The sequence below is a fragment of the Centroberyx gerrardi genome, chromosome 6 (genome assembly GCF_048128805.1).
Source record: "Centroberyx gerrardi isolate f3 chromosome 6, fCenGer3.hap1.cur.20231027, whole genome shotgun sequence".
Taxonomy (NCBI): domain Eukaryota; kingdom Metazoa; phylum Chordata; class Actinopteri; order Beryciformes; family Berycidae; genus Centroberyx; species Centroberyx gerrardi.
In genome coordinates this window covers 2,236,505-2,254,196 of record NC_136002.1, presented here as the reverse complement: position 1 = coordinate 2,254,196, position 17,692 = coordinate 2,236,505, and the positions used below count along the sequence as shown (strand labels likewise).

The 17,692-nt window shown below is 44.0% G+C and overlaps 1 protein-coding gene across 1 annotated transcript in view; it reads right to left on the bottom strand.

Annotated features, from left to right (window-relative positions):
- phldb1b (pleckstrin homology-like domain, family B, member 1b) overlaps positions 1-17,692 on the bottom strand; it is an 80,967-nt gene that overhangs the window by 29,982 nt on the left and 33,293 nt on the right. Inside the window, exon 6 of the mRNA XM_078284376.1 lies at positions 13,851-15,370. Coding sequence (XP_078140502.1) covers positions 13,851-15,370 — 1,520 coding nt within the window. The remainder of the gene's footprint in view (positions 1-13,850; positions 15,371-17,692) is intronic.

Below are 17,692 nucleotides of genomic sequence, written 5' to 3'. Positions count from 1 at the left end.
GATCTTTTTTAAGACCTTTAAGACTTTTAATGCTACCTGAAATTGAATTTAAGATCAATTTAAAAACCTACATAAAGAAACAAAAAGCTGGCAAAACCAGCATAATTCTGAAAATGGGTAGCATAAGAAAAGGGACAGCAGGAAATAATTAAGGGAAGTCCAATTGTATTTAGCAAAGCAGATACGATGCATATTGTACTAGTAATCCTGTTCTGTATTAACTTGGCAAAATATTTAACAAACCGAGAAAAACCAAGAAAAAGAGAGATACCTGAAAAAGATTGTTGTGGTGTGGCTGTAGGCCAATTCAGTAGTGTTATAAGTAAACATCTGACAAGGTGGGTTTGTTTCCAAATGTAGGTTACTGTGACACAGTAAACTGTCTTGTCTTTAGCTCTAGTCTCTACTCCAAAACACTCGAAGTTGTAGCTTGAGAAAAGTCAGCTCAGTTAACCTGAACAAACTGCTGGTGTTTGGCTTTGTTAGCTAGCCAACTAGCCAGTAGGCTAATTTAGCAAAGCAACTAATGTTGACGTCAACATGTAACCAGTCACTGCTAATGCTAGCTTCCACTAGATACAGTATATGAGGAAGTGCAAATCAGATGTATTTACAACAAGACAGCTGACCAGCTGACCAGATACTATGATTAGCTAGCCAACATGGCAATATTATTTAAACACAAAATCGATCAGATGTATGATTGAGGAAACAGTCAGTTCCCAGTCAAAAACAGCTTCAAAATTAACCAGGTCTATTTAATTCTGTTCGGCCAAGTCAAACATTTAGAAATACATGCCATTGATGCCCAAAAACTGTGGACCTCCAAAATGGCCGCCAGAGGGTGTCTTACATCACCTGAAATCCTATAAGATGGTTACTAGTTACTATGATTGTTGTTGTCTATACTGCATTTTTGTCTGGATGTATTTGGGTGTGTTGGTGTATTTGGGTGTGCAGTGTGTATTGAGTTCTTTTTAGCGGTATGACACCTGAGTTTCTGTGTAGGATCTTTTAAAGCATACCTCATTCCACCACATTATCTGTTCCAGTGTTTATTCTAATGAAAGCTGATTTGTACCAGCCCACAGCTGAAACAGCCTGTTTGAGCCCGTCTGTGTCAGCTGGGCACAAGGGGCAAAGCCAAGTCACAAGTCTGAAACCACCAAGGATCTGACACACATACACACACAGCTTAGTTCAGCCATGTTAGCCAAGCACCTCCTGAGAAACAGTGCACAGTCAGAGCCCTGCAGTAACCAGTATTTCATAATCGGCTCTAAACATAGACATATTCTATGAGCCATCACTAATGTCAGTTTTCTGTACGGACTAAACGGCACAGCTTGAGTCAACGCTTGACTATATATACACAGTAGAACCAATTACCGATGAATTAATGATCAGTAAACAAAGCCTCCCTATAAAATGACCCTCCTAGAAAATTGTCTTCAGAGCCTAAATTCCCATAGTGTCTGTCCAGTAGAGGTTAGGGCTCGGTGGACTATTAAACCACCCTGCTGCCAAGAATAAAATTCTGGTGGAAACACTGAATGCTTAAAATTTTGTGGAATTTTTGGGGCTTGAACGCGGTCAAATTTAGAGATACCCAGTATAGGCGCAAAATATCAGCTATCGGCAGCTTCAATCCAAAAAATTGATTGACATCGGCCTTCAAAAACCCATGTGGGTCAAACCCTAGGTCGTTGTAGCTGCAGTATTAGGCTGGTGTACAGCTAGTGTAAATCCCATGGACGTGAGTTTATGTGGAGGCCTTAGCAGAGGGGGAAAGTTCTCGACTCTGCGCCTTCCGGAGAGAAAGGGGTGACTGATACTTCTCTGGGAGAGGCATTCTTCCACTTCTTTCCACCCAGCTAGTTCCCGGCATTCCCCCAAGCGTTGGGTGCCATTTCCAGCCTGCATGAAGACCAAGACATCCCCCGCCCGGCCGACCCCCCCCCCGGCTTCTGTTCCAGTTCACACATTCCACAACCCTCTATCCTTCCCCTTTTGGGCTTACGGGTGGCTCTCATGAAAACTGGGTTTGACCAATATAATTGATCAATTCTACAATAAATATGTAATCAATCAACCTGCATCATATCCATCATATCAGAGGTGGATGACACCGACCGGCTGGTTTTTAATAAAAGACAAATGTTGGCCAGATATATCAGCATAACACACAACAGCATAAGTGCTGAAAATCCTAACTGCTGGGTGGCTCCTTAAGTGTTACAATTGGCGAATTTATTTATTTTTTGCTCAAAAATAAAATATCTACTATTTGAAAAACACTTATAAAGTAACGGCTGACATGAAAGTTCAACTTATTATGGACCATAATTGAAGTCAATTGCTATCTTCAGGCGTTTGATTTTTAAAATAGTAACTTTTTTGAGGATGCAGTGATGATCTTTTTTTCCTGCAATGTATGTGCAGCAATTAGGAATAATCCCCTTCATTTGGTCTCCTATGTAGACAATTCTCTAAAGAGATTTGCTATATCCTCTCACTGTCAGTTTCCCTCATTTAGTCGGTATGCTTTCCCCGCTGTACTCTTCACTTCCTTATTTTCATCCTCCCAGCAGCCAGCATCGTATCCTCATCTCTCCCTCTCTCCCCTGGGAGTCAGTGTCTCCCATTTCTTTCTCATGCCCTTTAATTTATCTACCTCCCCCTTTCCCTCCTCTTCCTCTAGCACCCCGGGGCAACTCCACAACTGTGTACCTTTGATCAGGGCAGTTACTGTTGAATGTACAGCCGTAGTCTTCTTTTCCACGTTCGCGTACGTCACAGGCGTAAACAGAAACCTCACGCGCGTAGTATTTCAAGAGCGAACTGGGAAAGTTCAACAAAGCCTCATTCTCTGCATATATCTTCGGGCGGGTGGGAAGATTCGCACTCGCCATCTCCGTAACAGTCTGCAAAACAAACCCCATTCATGATCAGACTCCTATCCTTGGAGGGTTTATCGTGCCCAGGTCCCAGGGGAGGCACAAACACATGATCCTAACAAGAGACATTTTTTATTTTATTTTCTGCTGCTTTTTCCCCCCCTGTGGAACACGCTTGTACCGTGTAGCAACAGAAACAAGCATCAAAGCCACGGCACTCGCAAGCCCTCCAGAGGAGCCAGCCTCCCTCAATAATGAACTGGTGGTCTTCCATGCGGATGTCGCTGGCACTAATCTCAAGTGGAAACTACTGGGTTGTTGCTCCCGGTGGAAGCGGTTAGTATCTAAACCGGTGAAGCCTCCTCCTGAACTGGGATCTAGGCCTTGGAGGCATTTCTCCATGGGAGGAGATCGGGTTCCAGTTATCATGTCAAACACTTCCCAGCTTAGAGATGAGAACATCAAAGACGAGATGCAATGATTAAAGGCGAGATGGGAATGGTATTTTTACATTCTCCAAACACTGTTGGGGATAATAGGCAGGCTTACGGCGTGATTATTGTTATACGATAGGGATAAGACCAATAAGGAAACTACAGACTACAAGTCTGGAAGATCTGCACCCAGTTACATCAGCTCTGTTAAGTTAAACATTATGCCAACAAAAAAGCAGAGCTGAACTAAAATATTAATGATATCTATGCAGAAGAAAATCTATGAGACAATATATCAATATCCCCCCTAAAAATGTGAACTACAAATCAATAGCAGCATGTAACAGCCGGATGTGCTAGTTGTTACTGTAGTGAACTACTGTATATCCATATGAGACTGTTTGGCCAGGGGAGATTTAGTGAGCGTACCAGCCAGTGTAAACAGTGCCGAGCAAACAGTTCCCCAGCTGTCAAACTGGAGGATGCGTACAGCCGCCTGGAGCTCAACAGCCAGGTTTCCATCCAAGTACATCTGTGCCTATTAGGACGTATCGGAGTAGAAACGCTGAACGGAAAAGGCAAATTTCAATAAAATTTCCTCAATAATCACATAAAAGTTTTTGTGCTTGCTTGAAGCTGAATTTATTTTGTTGATGAAGAAATTATGCGATAAATAGCAATGGAACTAAATAATGGAAATAAATAATGGCACAGGCTTGAGATGATTCATTGCACAACAGTTGCAGAAATGTTGTCTGTAAAATATCTGTCCACAATGTCATACCTGCTCATTTGTAGTTCTATAAATATTAGTTTGTACATAGGAGTGTTGCGAAGAGCATTTAAGCATGACATAAGGCCAATATTAGCTGACACTAAAGAACAATAACAACTTGCCCAATACTAATAAATTCTTGCAAGACTCCATTTTTCTGGTGGATGTGTTATTATTTTGACATTCAGGAAGTCTTATTTATTTGCCTCAGCCCAGCTGATGGAAATGCACCTGATTCACACAAAAGTTTGCTTAAAATTTGCTTGACAGTTAGATGGAAATGAAGCTCTTGGGAAGCTCTTATTCTCCCTCTACCTTTTCTCCCTTCTATTAACCTCTCTCTCTCTCTCTCGCATTTTCCTACCTCTCTCACCTCACACTACCTCCAATATCCATCATCATTATGACCATGTGCCACCCTCTGCAGGCCTTATGTCAGCAAGCTGACAAACCCGCAGGACATAAAGCTAGACTAAAACTGTCAATCTACCAACTCAGCGAGCTCTACCTGCCCCGCAGCACAGCTTGGTGACCTCTGACCCTTTGCAGCTCTAAAACCAGGCTTAGACTGTTGTATGGGTTTTCCCATATCAGCCTAATATTGGCTGACCTTTTATTAAAAAGTTTGTCAGATTACATATTTACATTGTAGAATTTATCAATACTACACTGGTTGTCTGTGAAGCCCTTGACCTGATTCCCAGTGTTTTCCTGCCCCATGGGCTAAATACTGTTTAGAGGTTTTTTCACTCTGCCAAGAATAAAATTCTGGAGGAAACACTGAATCCTTTGTCAGATTTAAAGATAGTGAATATCAGCACAAAATCTCAGCAGCTTCAATCCAAAAACATCAACCGTCAAAAACCTATATCTGTTGAACTCTAGTTCAAACCTGACATATATCCATGTCTCAGGCTTAAAATCACTTCTTTGTGCCCGCAGCTGTGTCAGAATTGTGTCATTTTTTCAATGCATCTAAATTGCAAGTTTGTACCTGCCTCTCTCATTTACTAGAACTGGAGAACAGTCATTGGCTACGTCAATCCACCTGGCATTATGTGATTACATGTCGCATATTTCTCAAGCTCTAGTCGTAAAATCCCCCAAGTGGGAAAAGCAGTTTGAAAAGGCTGAAAGCTCCCATTGTGAATGATTGAGCCAGCAGAAAGCTTGTAACCCAAGCATCACATGTACGCATATTCACAGTGGCACACGCACGACCCGTGCAAACTGAGAACATACATATGCAGATGGATGGGCGACCGTCAACAGGCCTTTCCAAACAGCGACATGCATATTTCATCCAAATCAAGAGTCAGATCTGGTTGGACGTCAAGGAATTTGTTTCTTAACAATCACTTAAACCCCACCACACAATCCAGCTTCAACACCTCTTTATATGTACTGTAGCTCAATACCTTAGCACAGTCCATTTAAATATAGTCAGAGAGCAAGAACTGCAGGACTCTCGTTAATATTAGCGCTGGCATCAGTTACCTTCATGAGTGCTGCCACGTTGTCGAGAAAGCCGGGGCTCTCTTTTGCCAGAGCAAGTAGATAAACCATGGCCTGCTCCCTGTTCTGGCCTTGTCTCAGCGCCGGTACCGTCCTGCTGCCGTTCAGCATGTGATACCGGTCCATGACACACAGCTCGTCTGTGGACTGGAAGCCTGGAAGTGCCGCGAGACACTGTTGTCTCTGCTGCTCTCTCTGTCTTAGTCCAGAGAGTTGGGATTCTACACTGACTCCCACTGTAGAGCGATTTCACAACTGGCTGTGCTACTTTGGGACAGATGGAGAGCCCCCCCACACCTCCTCCCAGGTCTGGTGGCGGGGGGGGGGGGGGGGCTTCTCTGGAAAAGGGGGAGGAGTTAGTGATCCTAAACGTGTGCAGGGACTTCCTCGAGTGGGATGTGGCTTGCGGGTTGGTTCCAAGAAAAGAGCTTACTTTATATACCGAGCACAGAAGTTTATCTGCACTGCCTGCTCTTTGCTTGATACAGGCTAACAAGGTGAATCCAGGTGAAAGGTGTGATGATTTGCAGTCCTTAGGTTAAATCTAGTAAAATTATGAAGGTTAGGTGTAGATAATGAGGATGAAACGCATACGATTAATTTTTTAAGCCTTAAAAACTGTAAGTTTGCCGCATATCGTACACTGGTTTGTTTAAATAATTTATCTTTTGAATTTTTCATAATGCAAGAAAAGAGGCTCACCCTTTACTTGAAGTGCATTGTGATGCATTACAGGCAGATTGTAAGCCCAGCGGAAGCATTGACAAACTTTTCTTAGTTACAATATAATCAGACAAACTCCTGACATTTTTCAACCCCCTCATTTTTTTGCACATTGTGTTTGTTATATAATGCATCTAATCATAATAATGACCATGTATTTGTAATGTGCTTATGCTGCTTTATAATGCCTTATAATGACCACCATTTCCAAATAAAGTGTTGGTCTATGAGTGATTATGTATATGACAAACTTAAGAGTTAAGGTTTTTCTGCATTTTTTCTACAGCTATGCACTGCTTGTAGGAGATGGATTGAGCAAAAAATAAAGTGCAACTCATTTGTAACTTAAGATGCTTCTAATATTTTTCCTACTTAGTGTATAGTTAAGAATAACCTTAGACCTTTCTAACCTGATCAGACACATTACCAGATTAGTCCTCATTTGAGGGTCGGAGATGAAATTCCACTTTAGCACTGAGCAGTGAGACCACCCCCTCTAGTGGAGAGGTCACAAAAGAACAGAATGCATTGCTATGGGTAAAACAAGATGTCTATAGTTGAAAAACTATCAGCAAACGTTACACTGCAGCCAAAGCCTCTTAGGACTGAGAGAAGAGGTCTGCATCCTGTACTGTGTGTTCTACGATGATCCATTAAACAACAACAACAACAACAACAACCACCTCATTTGCTCAAGTCCAGAGGAATTACAGAGAGAATAAAGCCAGTGTTGCTTTAAGTAACACAATGTGTCCCAATCTAGTACTTGTTTATAGTAGGTCAGTACTGACAGGCAAATCCACACGTGGCACATTTGTTTGCTCCGTCTCAAGACTGGATTACCACAGCTTTTCCTTTAGACGGACAGAGAAACGGAGATTCACCACTGTCCCAGATAATGAGTGGCAGAAAAGTGAGTCTACTCAACTGTCTTATCCGTCCCAGCCCTTCTCTTCTCCCTCTTCCCGTTTCCCCACTCCTGTTTGGTTTTCAACCAAAACAGTCAGGATCATAGTAATCTGACCTGCACCAGTAAACTGCACCCATAAGCCCACAGTGATTCAAACCACCAACACAAACACGCACATGAACAGGTTGGATACTGTAGTCTAAACATGCATGGCAGTGTCATATTCTACATCTCCAGCAAATGACAGGCAAATTGTCTACCGTACTGCAAAAATAACCCTTCAGCATAAATAAAATGACACCAGGTGGTCACTGGGTCTATATAGCATTAACCGTTGCTACATTCACACTGCAACTGCAACTGCAGTTTTCGTCACATGACACAGATGTGATGTTTTCTAATCTGTGTGAACAGCAATCTGCATGGAGTCGCATTTCTCGATCTAACCGATCTAGACAAAATCCGATCCCGAGGCAGGCCACCTACATGTGACTTGTATCTGAATGCTAAAATTGGAATTTGTCAGCGTTGCCATGACAATAAGTAAACCTTACATCCTTCATCTGAGATAACCGTCATACATTTTGGCGCCACAGCAACTTGGCCGATCCAGCGTTTGCATGGAGGACAGCAAGACACAACAATGGGAAGAAAGCCTAACAGACAACACCTCAATTCAGTCAAAACTCAAAGGTTCATACATAACTGAAATGTGTTGGAAACAAAAACCGATCTGATGTTTTTTTTTATTATTGTTCCTATGCGTCCACGTGTCTTTTCCACATCGCTGTCAGTTCATATTAGTATCAGATACGGGTTATATCCTAGACTACATATGAACAGTCATTCAAAAAAAGTCACATATGAGCAGCGATTCAGAATTAACCATGAAGTCCTGTAGTGTGAACGGAGCCAAACACTGCCGTTTCCATCTGGACATGCAGGTCTCCCCGTTACAGCCTTGTGTGGGTCGGACGTGCTGGATATATTTGGCTCCCTAGGTGGGTAGGCTTGCTGTCCAACAGTACTAGGTGGATATATTTGGTGGTGTGTTCTGCAAGATGCCGGTATATACATATGCGGTGTTCTGTTCTACAGTATGAGGGTATACTTGGTGTGCTAATCCACGCGGACACAGGCAAAGACGCCAGCCACGCAGGGGAGACCTTTCACCGTGTCACGCAACATTTCTGACGTCCTGCCGGGCTGGAAAATCACAGAGAGCATAGCAGGTACAAAAGAAAGAAAGAGAGGAGGGGAAAGAGAGAGAGAGACAAGAGGTGACAGGGCAGACCGGTTCAGTCAGGTGGTCGGAGCTGGTTTGTCTTAAGATGATCACCGACTGAAGGTCATAGTTTACCCTCCTCTTGATTTACCACTACATCACTGCCTGGAGCAAAGTATTGTGAGACATATGAGGTCCCATCACTGACATTTCTATGGCAATTTCACGAGAAAAAAAAAAACACAAAAAAACACTGGCATCTAGAGAGAGTTGTGTGTCTGGGAACATCCCTGTTGAGTGTCCAAGATGGTATTCTGTCTTGTAGGCCTAAATTACGTAACCTTTACCGAACTCCATTGGCAACCAGTAGGAATTGCAACAACATTGATAGAGCTCATCTCCTTCACAATTCTCTGAACCATTACTTTCACCAAACAACACAGCCATAGAACATTAGTTTATGATAAGAATGCAAAACTCATTCATCCAAATCCTTAAAACAGAAAGCCATTGTTACATGTGGTGGCAATGTGACGACGGCACCTTAGGATCTCTCATGAAAAACAATGACGTCATAGGAAAGATGAAGTCATCTCTGGTGGGTGGAGGGAACTGTGTTTTCACACTTTATCCGTCTGTCTGCCACAGACCGAACATGCTGGGACTCGGCTCATATGCCAAGTGTGTTTGCCAAGACAGCATGTCAGTCAGACGGCCATGTGGAGAGGCTGCTGCCAGGCCGGACAGCTTGGATCAGATGGACATGGGAAAATACACTCCTTCCCTGCAGACTGCCCATTAGAGAAAGCTTACCTCTGGGCTGCAAAGCAAAACACGAGACAGCCTAGTTCAATGCGGTTTAAGTAGTTCACAACGTTTGTCGCTTGTATCATTTGACTGATTGATGCTGCTGAATACAAAGTATTCAGTGTTTCCCCAATTATCAACGCTGATGATGGCTTATTGCTGAAACGCGTCCGTCGTTTGTGCTCTATAGCTGCCCATTCAAATATATGATAAAAGGACATTAAGAGTGCTGGCTTTTCTTTCTTCATGTATTATTCTTTGGCCGTGCACCTAAGGAGGGTTTTTTTGACCGAGTTGTGCTCGCATTTGGCGGAGTTTGGACCCAATTATTAACACCATGAGACACTAAAACTCTCCATTGAAACCCAGGATAATAATTATAAAACATGCATACTTGTGCGGAATCGGATCAAACTGTTCCATTAGAATCAATTCAGTTGAAGAGATTCCCATAGAAAACAAGTGTAGCATTGATCAATTATACAATCAATATGTAATCAAAGTAACTGCATCATCCATCACATCAGAGGTGGACCACACTGACTGGCTGATATCCGACTAGCTGCTGTAACCATAATACCCAGCATGCATTAGCCTCAGTCATGTAACCAAACCCCTGGAGTACTGCAGGCAAGAATAACCAGAGCACAAAGTGCACCTTCCCTGAAGCTCACAGGGACTTGAGCAAAGTGGTTAAGCACTGAACCAAAGTGTGGTAACACTGAGGTAAATATAGCCTTACTAACCAGACTCTCTGCACTAGTCCTTCCAATTCCACCACCCCTCGTGGTCATGTGACTGTCCCTCGGTTGAGGTCGATTGCAATCACACCTCGCTGAACACAAGAAAAAAACATAATCTCCAGGGAAAGATGAGTAATAGTCAGACATGGTTTGCCGCGAAGGCCTTCCAATAGGAGTTCAACGTAAACAGTGCTTGAAAACTCATATTATGAAAAAGCAGGTTCCAAGGAACTCTATTGGCTGTACATAATAAAAGGGTGAAAACCACTAACCAACACAATTTGGCTCAATGACCTTCATCAGGCTTTTGAATTGTTTTTGGAGTGCCTTGGATTCCACTTTTTCTTTACTACTGAGGGCCCTTCAAAAGGCACGCAAGATTTTGTACTTTTTAACATGAGCAGCTGAGTAGCATTCCTCTCAGTCATCTCATGTTAAAAAATGTCTTCAGGTTTGAATCCAGCATGGGGTCACACTAGGCCCAAAAATTCAGCACCTGCATGAATATGTTATTATTATCATCATCATGGCTTTCAATGGAGAGTTTTAGTCCCATGACGGTCTAAATATTGTTTCAGAGGCTTCTGCGTCCTGCCAAGAATACAATTCTGGGGGAAACACTGAATACACAGATTTTTTTTTTTTTTTACACAGAAATGATCAAATCCCATATTGGTCCCATATTGGTCAAACACTACTAGCCTGCTCCAGACTTAAGGTTATGTTTATCCCTCTACAGAGCTCAAACACACAACTAAAAAAAGTCTGATATTTATAGGAAATCACCATTTAGTAGTATTAGTGCTCCCTCGGGAAACACTCAAATACAGAGACAATGTTTCACACATTCTCCTTATGTCATCATATAAGAATCTAAATAGGAACCGTTGTGAAACTGCGATGAGGTACTAGGTTTGGAATTGGACTCTGAATGAGAATTTCCCCCCCTGTGCAACAGCTATAAAAAAAGATACGAGCAGGAAACACTGAAGTTAGATGAATAATGACAACAGCAGCAGATCTTGGAGAGCTCGCTCAGGCAGCAGTAGAAATGCCTCTCCGGAGTCGCTGAGGATCAAATCCCTTCACACTGCACCGAACAGCAAATCCCACCTCAGTTAACCATTACGGTTTTACGGATATGGGGTTTTGAAGGCCGACACTGATACTGACAGTGCTGAACTGAAGCTGCCGATAGCCAATGTATGGGGTGTTTCCGCAAATTTTGTTTTTGGCAGGGTGGAAAAGCCTCTGAAAGATTTAGATTTAGACCATCCCGGGATAAAAAAACTTTCCAGTGAAACCCAGGATGATAAAATGAAGAAAAAGTAACCTGCGTACTTGTGTGGAATCTGATCAATATGTCACATTAGAATCATTTCAGGGGTTCCCATAGACAAACTAGCCGATATCCAATTTTTACTAAAACGCCAATATTGTTATGTCAAGACTCCTTTTCCTGAATAAACCTTTCTGAGACTTTGTTTTCTGTTTAACTTTGTTTTAATGAATTGTATGAAAGCGTAGCGGGCTGTGTGTGAAATGATTTAAATGTGAAAGCTCTGGGGCAAGAAAAATGTGTCATGACAGTGAGTCAACTGTGACTAATTACAGGCCCTGCAGCTCCACACCCTGCCTCTTTGAAGAGCTATGAGTTTCTGTGTTTGTAAAAATACAATAACCTAACAAATTGCTCAGAAATCTGTTGCCTATGTCTGTCAGACCTTCCCTGTCCTTGTATGTCGTATTCACTCGACATGAATGTGTTCTTGACCTTGATATTCCATGAGTTATCTGCACACATCTTATGTCAATATTTTTCAATCTGTGCCTATAGTGGTACTGGTCCAAAGGTTGTTTAAGGGCGAGCAGCAATAAGCTTTCCATCAACATGAACAGAGGATTACAAATTAAGAGTTGGACTGATATGGGTTGTTGAAGGCCAGCACATATTTTTTTGTAGTGAAGCTGCTGGTGATATTCATAATATTTTATTTTATAATATTCTTTCCATTTTCATGCCAAAAAGTAAGTATTCAGTATTCAGTGTTTATCCCACAATGGTATTCTTGTCAGGGTGGAAAAGCTTTTGAAACAGCTTTTAGACCATCATGGGACACTAAAACTCTCCACTGAAGCCCAGACAATATTCAAAGGTAGGGGAAACTTGGGGATAGATTACTACCTTTAAATTAACAATTAATTTACAAAAAACAGTACTGAAGAATTACATGAATAAATAATGTGTAAAAAGAAAATTTAATTTCATTGCTGGTTTTTTGGACCACATGACTGGCCGATGTCTGATATATAATAAATGCCAATATCAGTCTAACCCAATCACAAATATGATCGAACTGCAAAGGTCTGAGGACTCTATAGTTCAGAACAAAACAGCTATATCATTCAGTTTGATCAACACCTGCCTTCATGACAATGCCATTATCATTTAACATTTAAGGTCTACCTCTCTCTCTCTCTGGCCTTGTGGCATTTACCACAGCTCACTTCCCCGACAGAGCTTAGACAGGTTAAACAAAGCCTCATTGTATGGATTCGGGCAGTGAAGACACACTTTTTTACTGGCCTGCCTCTATAGAGAGCATCAGAGCAGGGCGAGGTGCACACAGAGGGAGGGCATGTCGTCTCAGTCTATCCAACTGAGCGGCCTTCACTCCGTCTCACACCCTTAAAAAACACCCACTTTGTAATTACAAGCGGGGCAGACAAATGCCTTCTCACGCAGGCACAAACACATATAAAGGCTTTTAAAAGGACTTTGTCTCGGCCGCTTCATTCAAACTGGCAGACAGGTCCAAGATGTCTAGCGCCGCTCCCTCCCCCCTCTGCTCAGTTTAGGAAACAACAAACAATGTGGTTGCCATGGGCTCATCTGGGCGCCCTGAGACCGCATGTCAGCAGCAGCTTAGACAGCCGACAGCCCAGTTACAGACAGTTCAGCTGGATGGTTACGGGCCTGGTCACTCCTCCTTTTCCAAACAAACATGGAGATACTGAGATTGTTACACTCCCTTCCTCTAGGAGGTTATACAGATAAGGGTTCGAGTCGACCAATACAGGTTTATGAAGGCCAATACTGATATTTTGATTGAAATTACTTATATTTTGTGCCAATATCCAATATCTTTAAATTTGACAAATTTTTTTACCCCCAAAAAATCAAAACAATTACATTGAAATTAATGAAATTCTGTTAAGTGGGTTAGCAGCTCCTTCAGGCAGGGTGAGGCAGGTTTCACTGCAAGTTTTACAGGCAGTTGAGTTGAGTAAAATCATCCCGTACCACACTGGAATGATTTCTCTCGAGCCATGCGAAATAAAAAAATAATAATAATAAAATCTTATCTATGCATACTTTTGCATCTGATCAAAATCCTGCATTAGAATCAATTCAGGTTAAGGACTTACCATTAACAACCAATGTCAGAGGTAGACAACATAAATGGACGAAATCCAATTTTTGGTAAAAGGATAATATCTGCCTGCTATGTTGACAAGCCAAAATATCTGTCTATCTGTATATCTGTCATCTGGTTCTGTGAACCAACACTGGTAGAGAAGATTAGGCTAACTTCCTAGCACACACAAGCAGTCTAGCAGAAGACGCTTTGTGACAAGCCGCAACTCAAAATTGAAAACTAGCCTACAGTCATGAGTAAAAACCTTCAGTACCTTCCAAATCAACTTGAGAGATGAGTAACCAGTGTATGTATTAATTGAACTGTGGATTTTTTTATGCAACTGCATAGTGTTGGTTTGCTACAACATTACAGAGTTGGTGAGACATGTTCCTCACTCACCAGTCTCTCCATCTCCTGCTCACGGAGCCTCTCCTCTCTCTGGCGTCGGTGGTACTCCAGCAGCTCGTCCTCGTTGTCGCTGATCTCCGTGATGCTGTTCTTCCTCTCCCTCATCCCTGGGTGGGGTCTCCCCAGTTCCCGAGGGCCGGCGGACATCTTCCTGTGGCTCCTGGGGCTGGCTACTGGGGACGAGCCGGGCAGAGAGCCCAGGCTGTACGCGGGGGACAGGGTGTTCCCAAAGCTAGCCTTCCTCACCCCTACTCCACCACCACCGCCCTCCATCATCAGAGAGGTGGGCGAGGGGCTGCGGGCTCGGATCCCCCTGCTGCCCATCGGCTCCTCCGGCGGGGATCCGGTCTTGCGTCGGAGCCTGGGACTCTCTGGGACCAGCTTGCCCAGACTTGAGGGGCTATCCGGGGTCCTCAGGGTGGGGATTGACCCCGGGAGCACCCCTGGGAGCACCGGGACGCCTCTCCGAGCCATGGAGGGGCTAAGAGGGGGCAGCTCTCTCATACTGCTGCCCCCTCCGCTGCCTCCATTCAGCTCCATGTTTCTCCTGGCCATCCGAGGGCTTTCGGGGGGCTGCAGTGAGCGCGGATGCTGCTGAAGCGGGGAGCCTTGGATGATGTGGACAATGGGGTCCAGGGGAGGCTGGAAGGCCCTGGAGGGCTGGGAAAGCTGCCTGGAGGGGCTGGAGGTGAGGGAGCGATCGGCCAGGCCGGTCTGCTCTCTGAAGGGGCTGGCCGGTCGCTCCTGGAGCACCGTGGCTGTCTTGGTCCTGGGGCTGGAGGGGGACGGGGATGGGCAGGTAGGGAATTTAGGAGTGAGTCTGGGGCTACTTGGCACAATGTTTCTGCTACTGAGAGATTCAGTAGAGGACAGCAGATGGGTCTGTCGGGGACTCTCAGACCCATCTTGGCCCAGTCCTCTGCGGCCTGGCTTGGGGCTTGGAGGAGCCTCTGCCAAGGCCTTCCGCTGCAGCCTGGGGCTTTCCTGAACCTTCTGGCCGGCCCCGCCGCTGCTGTAGTTAGGCAGCATGGTCCGTGGCTGGGGTATGGGTGGAGGCTGAGTGGTGAAGTTGTAGCTGGAGGAGCGTACAGGCACTGGCGGCAGAGAAGAACTCTGGTCCTGGGGTCCTCCGCTAGGAGAGGGGCTGGTGAAGCTCCCGCTGCTGGCCGCTGAGGGGGAGGAGAGGGGCGAGAAGGGAGGGGAATTATTCTCATAGCTAGACCCTACGGACATGGCCCCTGGGCTGGTAGGAGGGGACAGCAGATACCTGCCCCCTCCATTCACCATAGGCGACAGGGGGGAGTGAGGGATGGCGTGGCTCCCCGGTGGCTTTTTGGCCTCTGAGGAAGAAGGCTGGGGGTCATCCATCACTAGGGAGTCCATGATGTCCTGCAGGTCCTTCTCAATAGAGCTGACAATTGCACTGTGCTCAGATTGGACTCTCTCTCCAGGAGCTCGGGGAGACTGGGCCGGACTGGACTGATGATTCCCATTGACCAAGCTCTCTGTGTCTAATGGGGGAGATAGAGAACAACTGTCAGCAGGCTTTGGCTTATAAAACTGTCCAACCTAAAATACAATGTGTAGAAATTACAATACATACATGTTTAACTTCTTGCAACACTGAGAGCCTAAAGCAGTAAATGAATTAAATGAATAGTCTACATTCCCAAATTGAAGATTTTTTAACAGAACCTTACCCAGTCTTTCAATGTGAATCAAGTAGTCAAAAGTTCAGTTTATAGATACGTTGGACTTACAGTGGACCATTTAAGCTCTTGTCTACAAAGTGAATGCACTGAATACAACAGAGGGCCCTAACCATTTTGCTCCTCATCCCTTCATCAGAATGAAGTGCCTTTCCTCAGTTCCCTTTACCACTGGCCTTGAGCTCTTAACACAAGTACCTTCAATGACTCTTACGCTATAGTAATGGGCTCCACTTCAACCAGCCTATTATCTATGACTAGTTACACTTGCAAGCCCACCGGTTGCCCCGACGTCAGCTACATTAAACATAAATGTTGCAGTGCTACGGAAAGGACAGGGAAGGAAAGGAGGAAAGGGTAGGAGAGAGGGAACCGAAAGAGATGACCAGGAGCAAAAGGAGGAGAGACACTTAGAAGGACGGATACAAGTAAGGAAGGAGGGGTAGAGGAGAGGAGGCAATGGACAAGTGCAGGCTGCCCTATGCCTCTTCCACATTCTCCAATTCCATACTTTCCATTCCATAAGTCTGACCATTTGACATTTTCGGCCAGTGGCTGGTAATGTTAACGGGCAAGTAATTCACAGCATGATGCAGGGAAATTGTAGACATTTTCACATTTTCAATCACATTTTCTTTTTCATAATTGGTTTTTCCTTGCATGGTTTCCACCATGGCCCTGATGACTTTTCCATGACTTTCCATAACCTAAAAATGTTCTTCCATCCTGGTTTGTTCATGTTGTTTTTCAGTGCAAAAAATATCTAAAGGGGTGAACAGTCTGGTGTCCACTTCAGTTGGGCTGCAAACCACCATGTAATGGAATAAATGTGTGAAACAATTAATGCATTCTTGTATAGTCTTGTAAGTGACCCATTTGTAAAATTCCCTGATATCCCCTGACTTCTCCAGACAATTTATCAAATTCCCTGACTGGAATACAACTGTCTAACTAGGATATTGCAGAAATCCCATGACCAATGGGAACCCTGTTGCTACTAACTGGGACGTGGAAATGTTCAAAATCATTTTCTAAACCGTATTTTCCAGCCCAGCGTAGGAACCCTGCGGGACAGGTAAGGATGAGGGCAGAGGAGGGATGAGTGGTGAGGAAGCAAGGACACAGATGAGGAGATGAACAGATAGACAGGCCTGTACAGTGGACAGGGATCAGGGGAAAATGTGCCGGTATAACCCAATTACTGCGTGGCCCGAAAGCAGTGCAGGACACAGACCGGGTAATCTAATCTTAACTGTCTCTCTCTAATGTTAACATAGTAGATTATAAAACAGCAACGCGTGGCCATGTGGGAGCTTCACTAGCATGGCCTTGAGGCAGGGATCAGAGCAAAGATCAGGTTTGATTAGTGCTAAATGAAATCTGTTAAAATTGGGTTATATGGACCATGAAGATAATTGCAATGGTGCAAACATTGAGAGGAAATAGAAACTCCCTCAATAATTCTTGTTGTTGCTTAATGAAAATGATCCCAGAGAGAGATGTCCCAATTGCAAAACTGCTCTAAAACATAGAAGCTTCACAAATAATGCATTAGCTCTGCTTGTTCACGGGGAGATGGGAGTAGCTTCCTGCCTGCTCCTCTGTAACGACTCCACTGTACAGTAGAGCTCGTCCTGTCCTGATGACAGCCTGACCACAATTATATCTCAATACATTTTCATGGAAATTATACAACATTAAGGTCTGTAGGCTGTTAAAATAATCAGTTATACAATTCTTTCACTACAGGCCGCGTATGGATGTGAATGTCACCGGCATTTCTCAAAAACAATAAATAGGCTATTATCATATGCAGTCAAAAACGAAGGGGAGTTTGACGAGCGTCAAAAAATAAATGCAATCGTTTGTGGGGGAAAGCCCGTGCAATGATGTCATGGGCTACAGAATCTCGCGCCCTAGCCCCCCATACAAGACAACGGCACGCCGAACGCCGTTCACAAACCTGGCAATTTAATGTTGCCTTGCTTATCGGTAAAATTACATGCATGGTAGAGCATGACTGAAGACTTTTTAGAGTCGTTATGATACATTATTCAATTCGGCATAAATTCAACCCACCAATCAGCGCTTATTTCAATAAAATGCCAACCTTTACAATTGGTT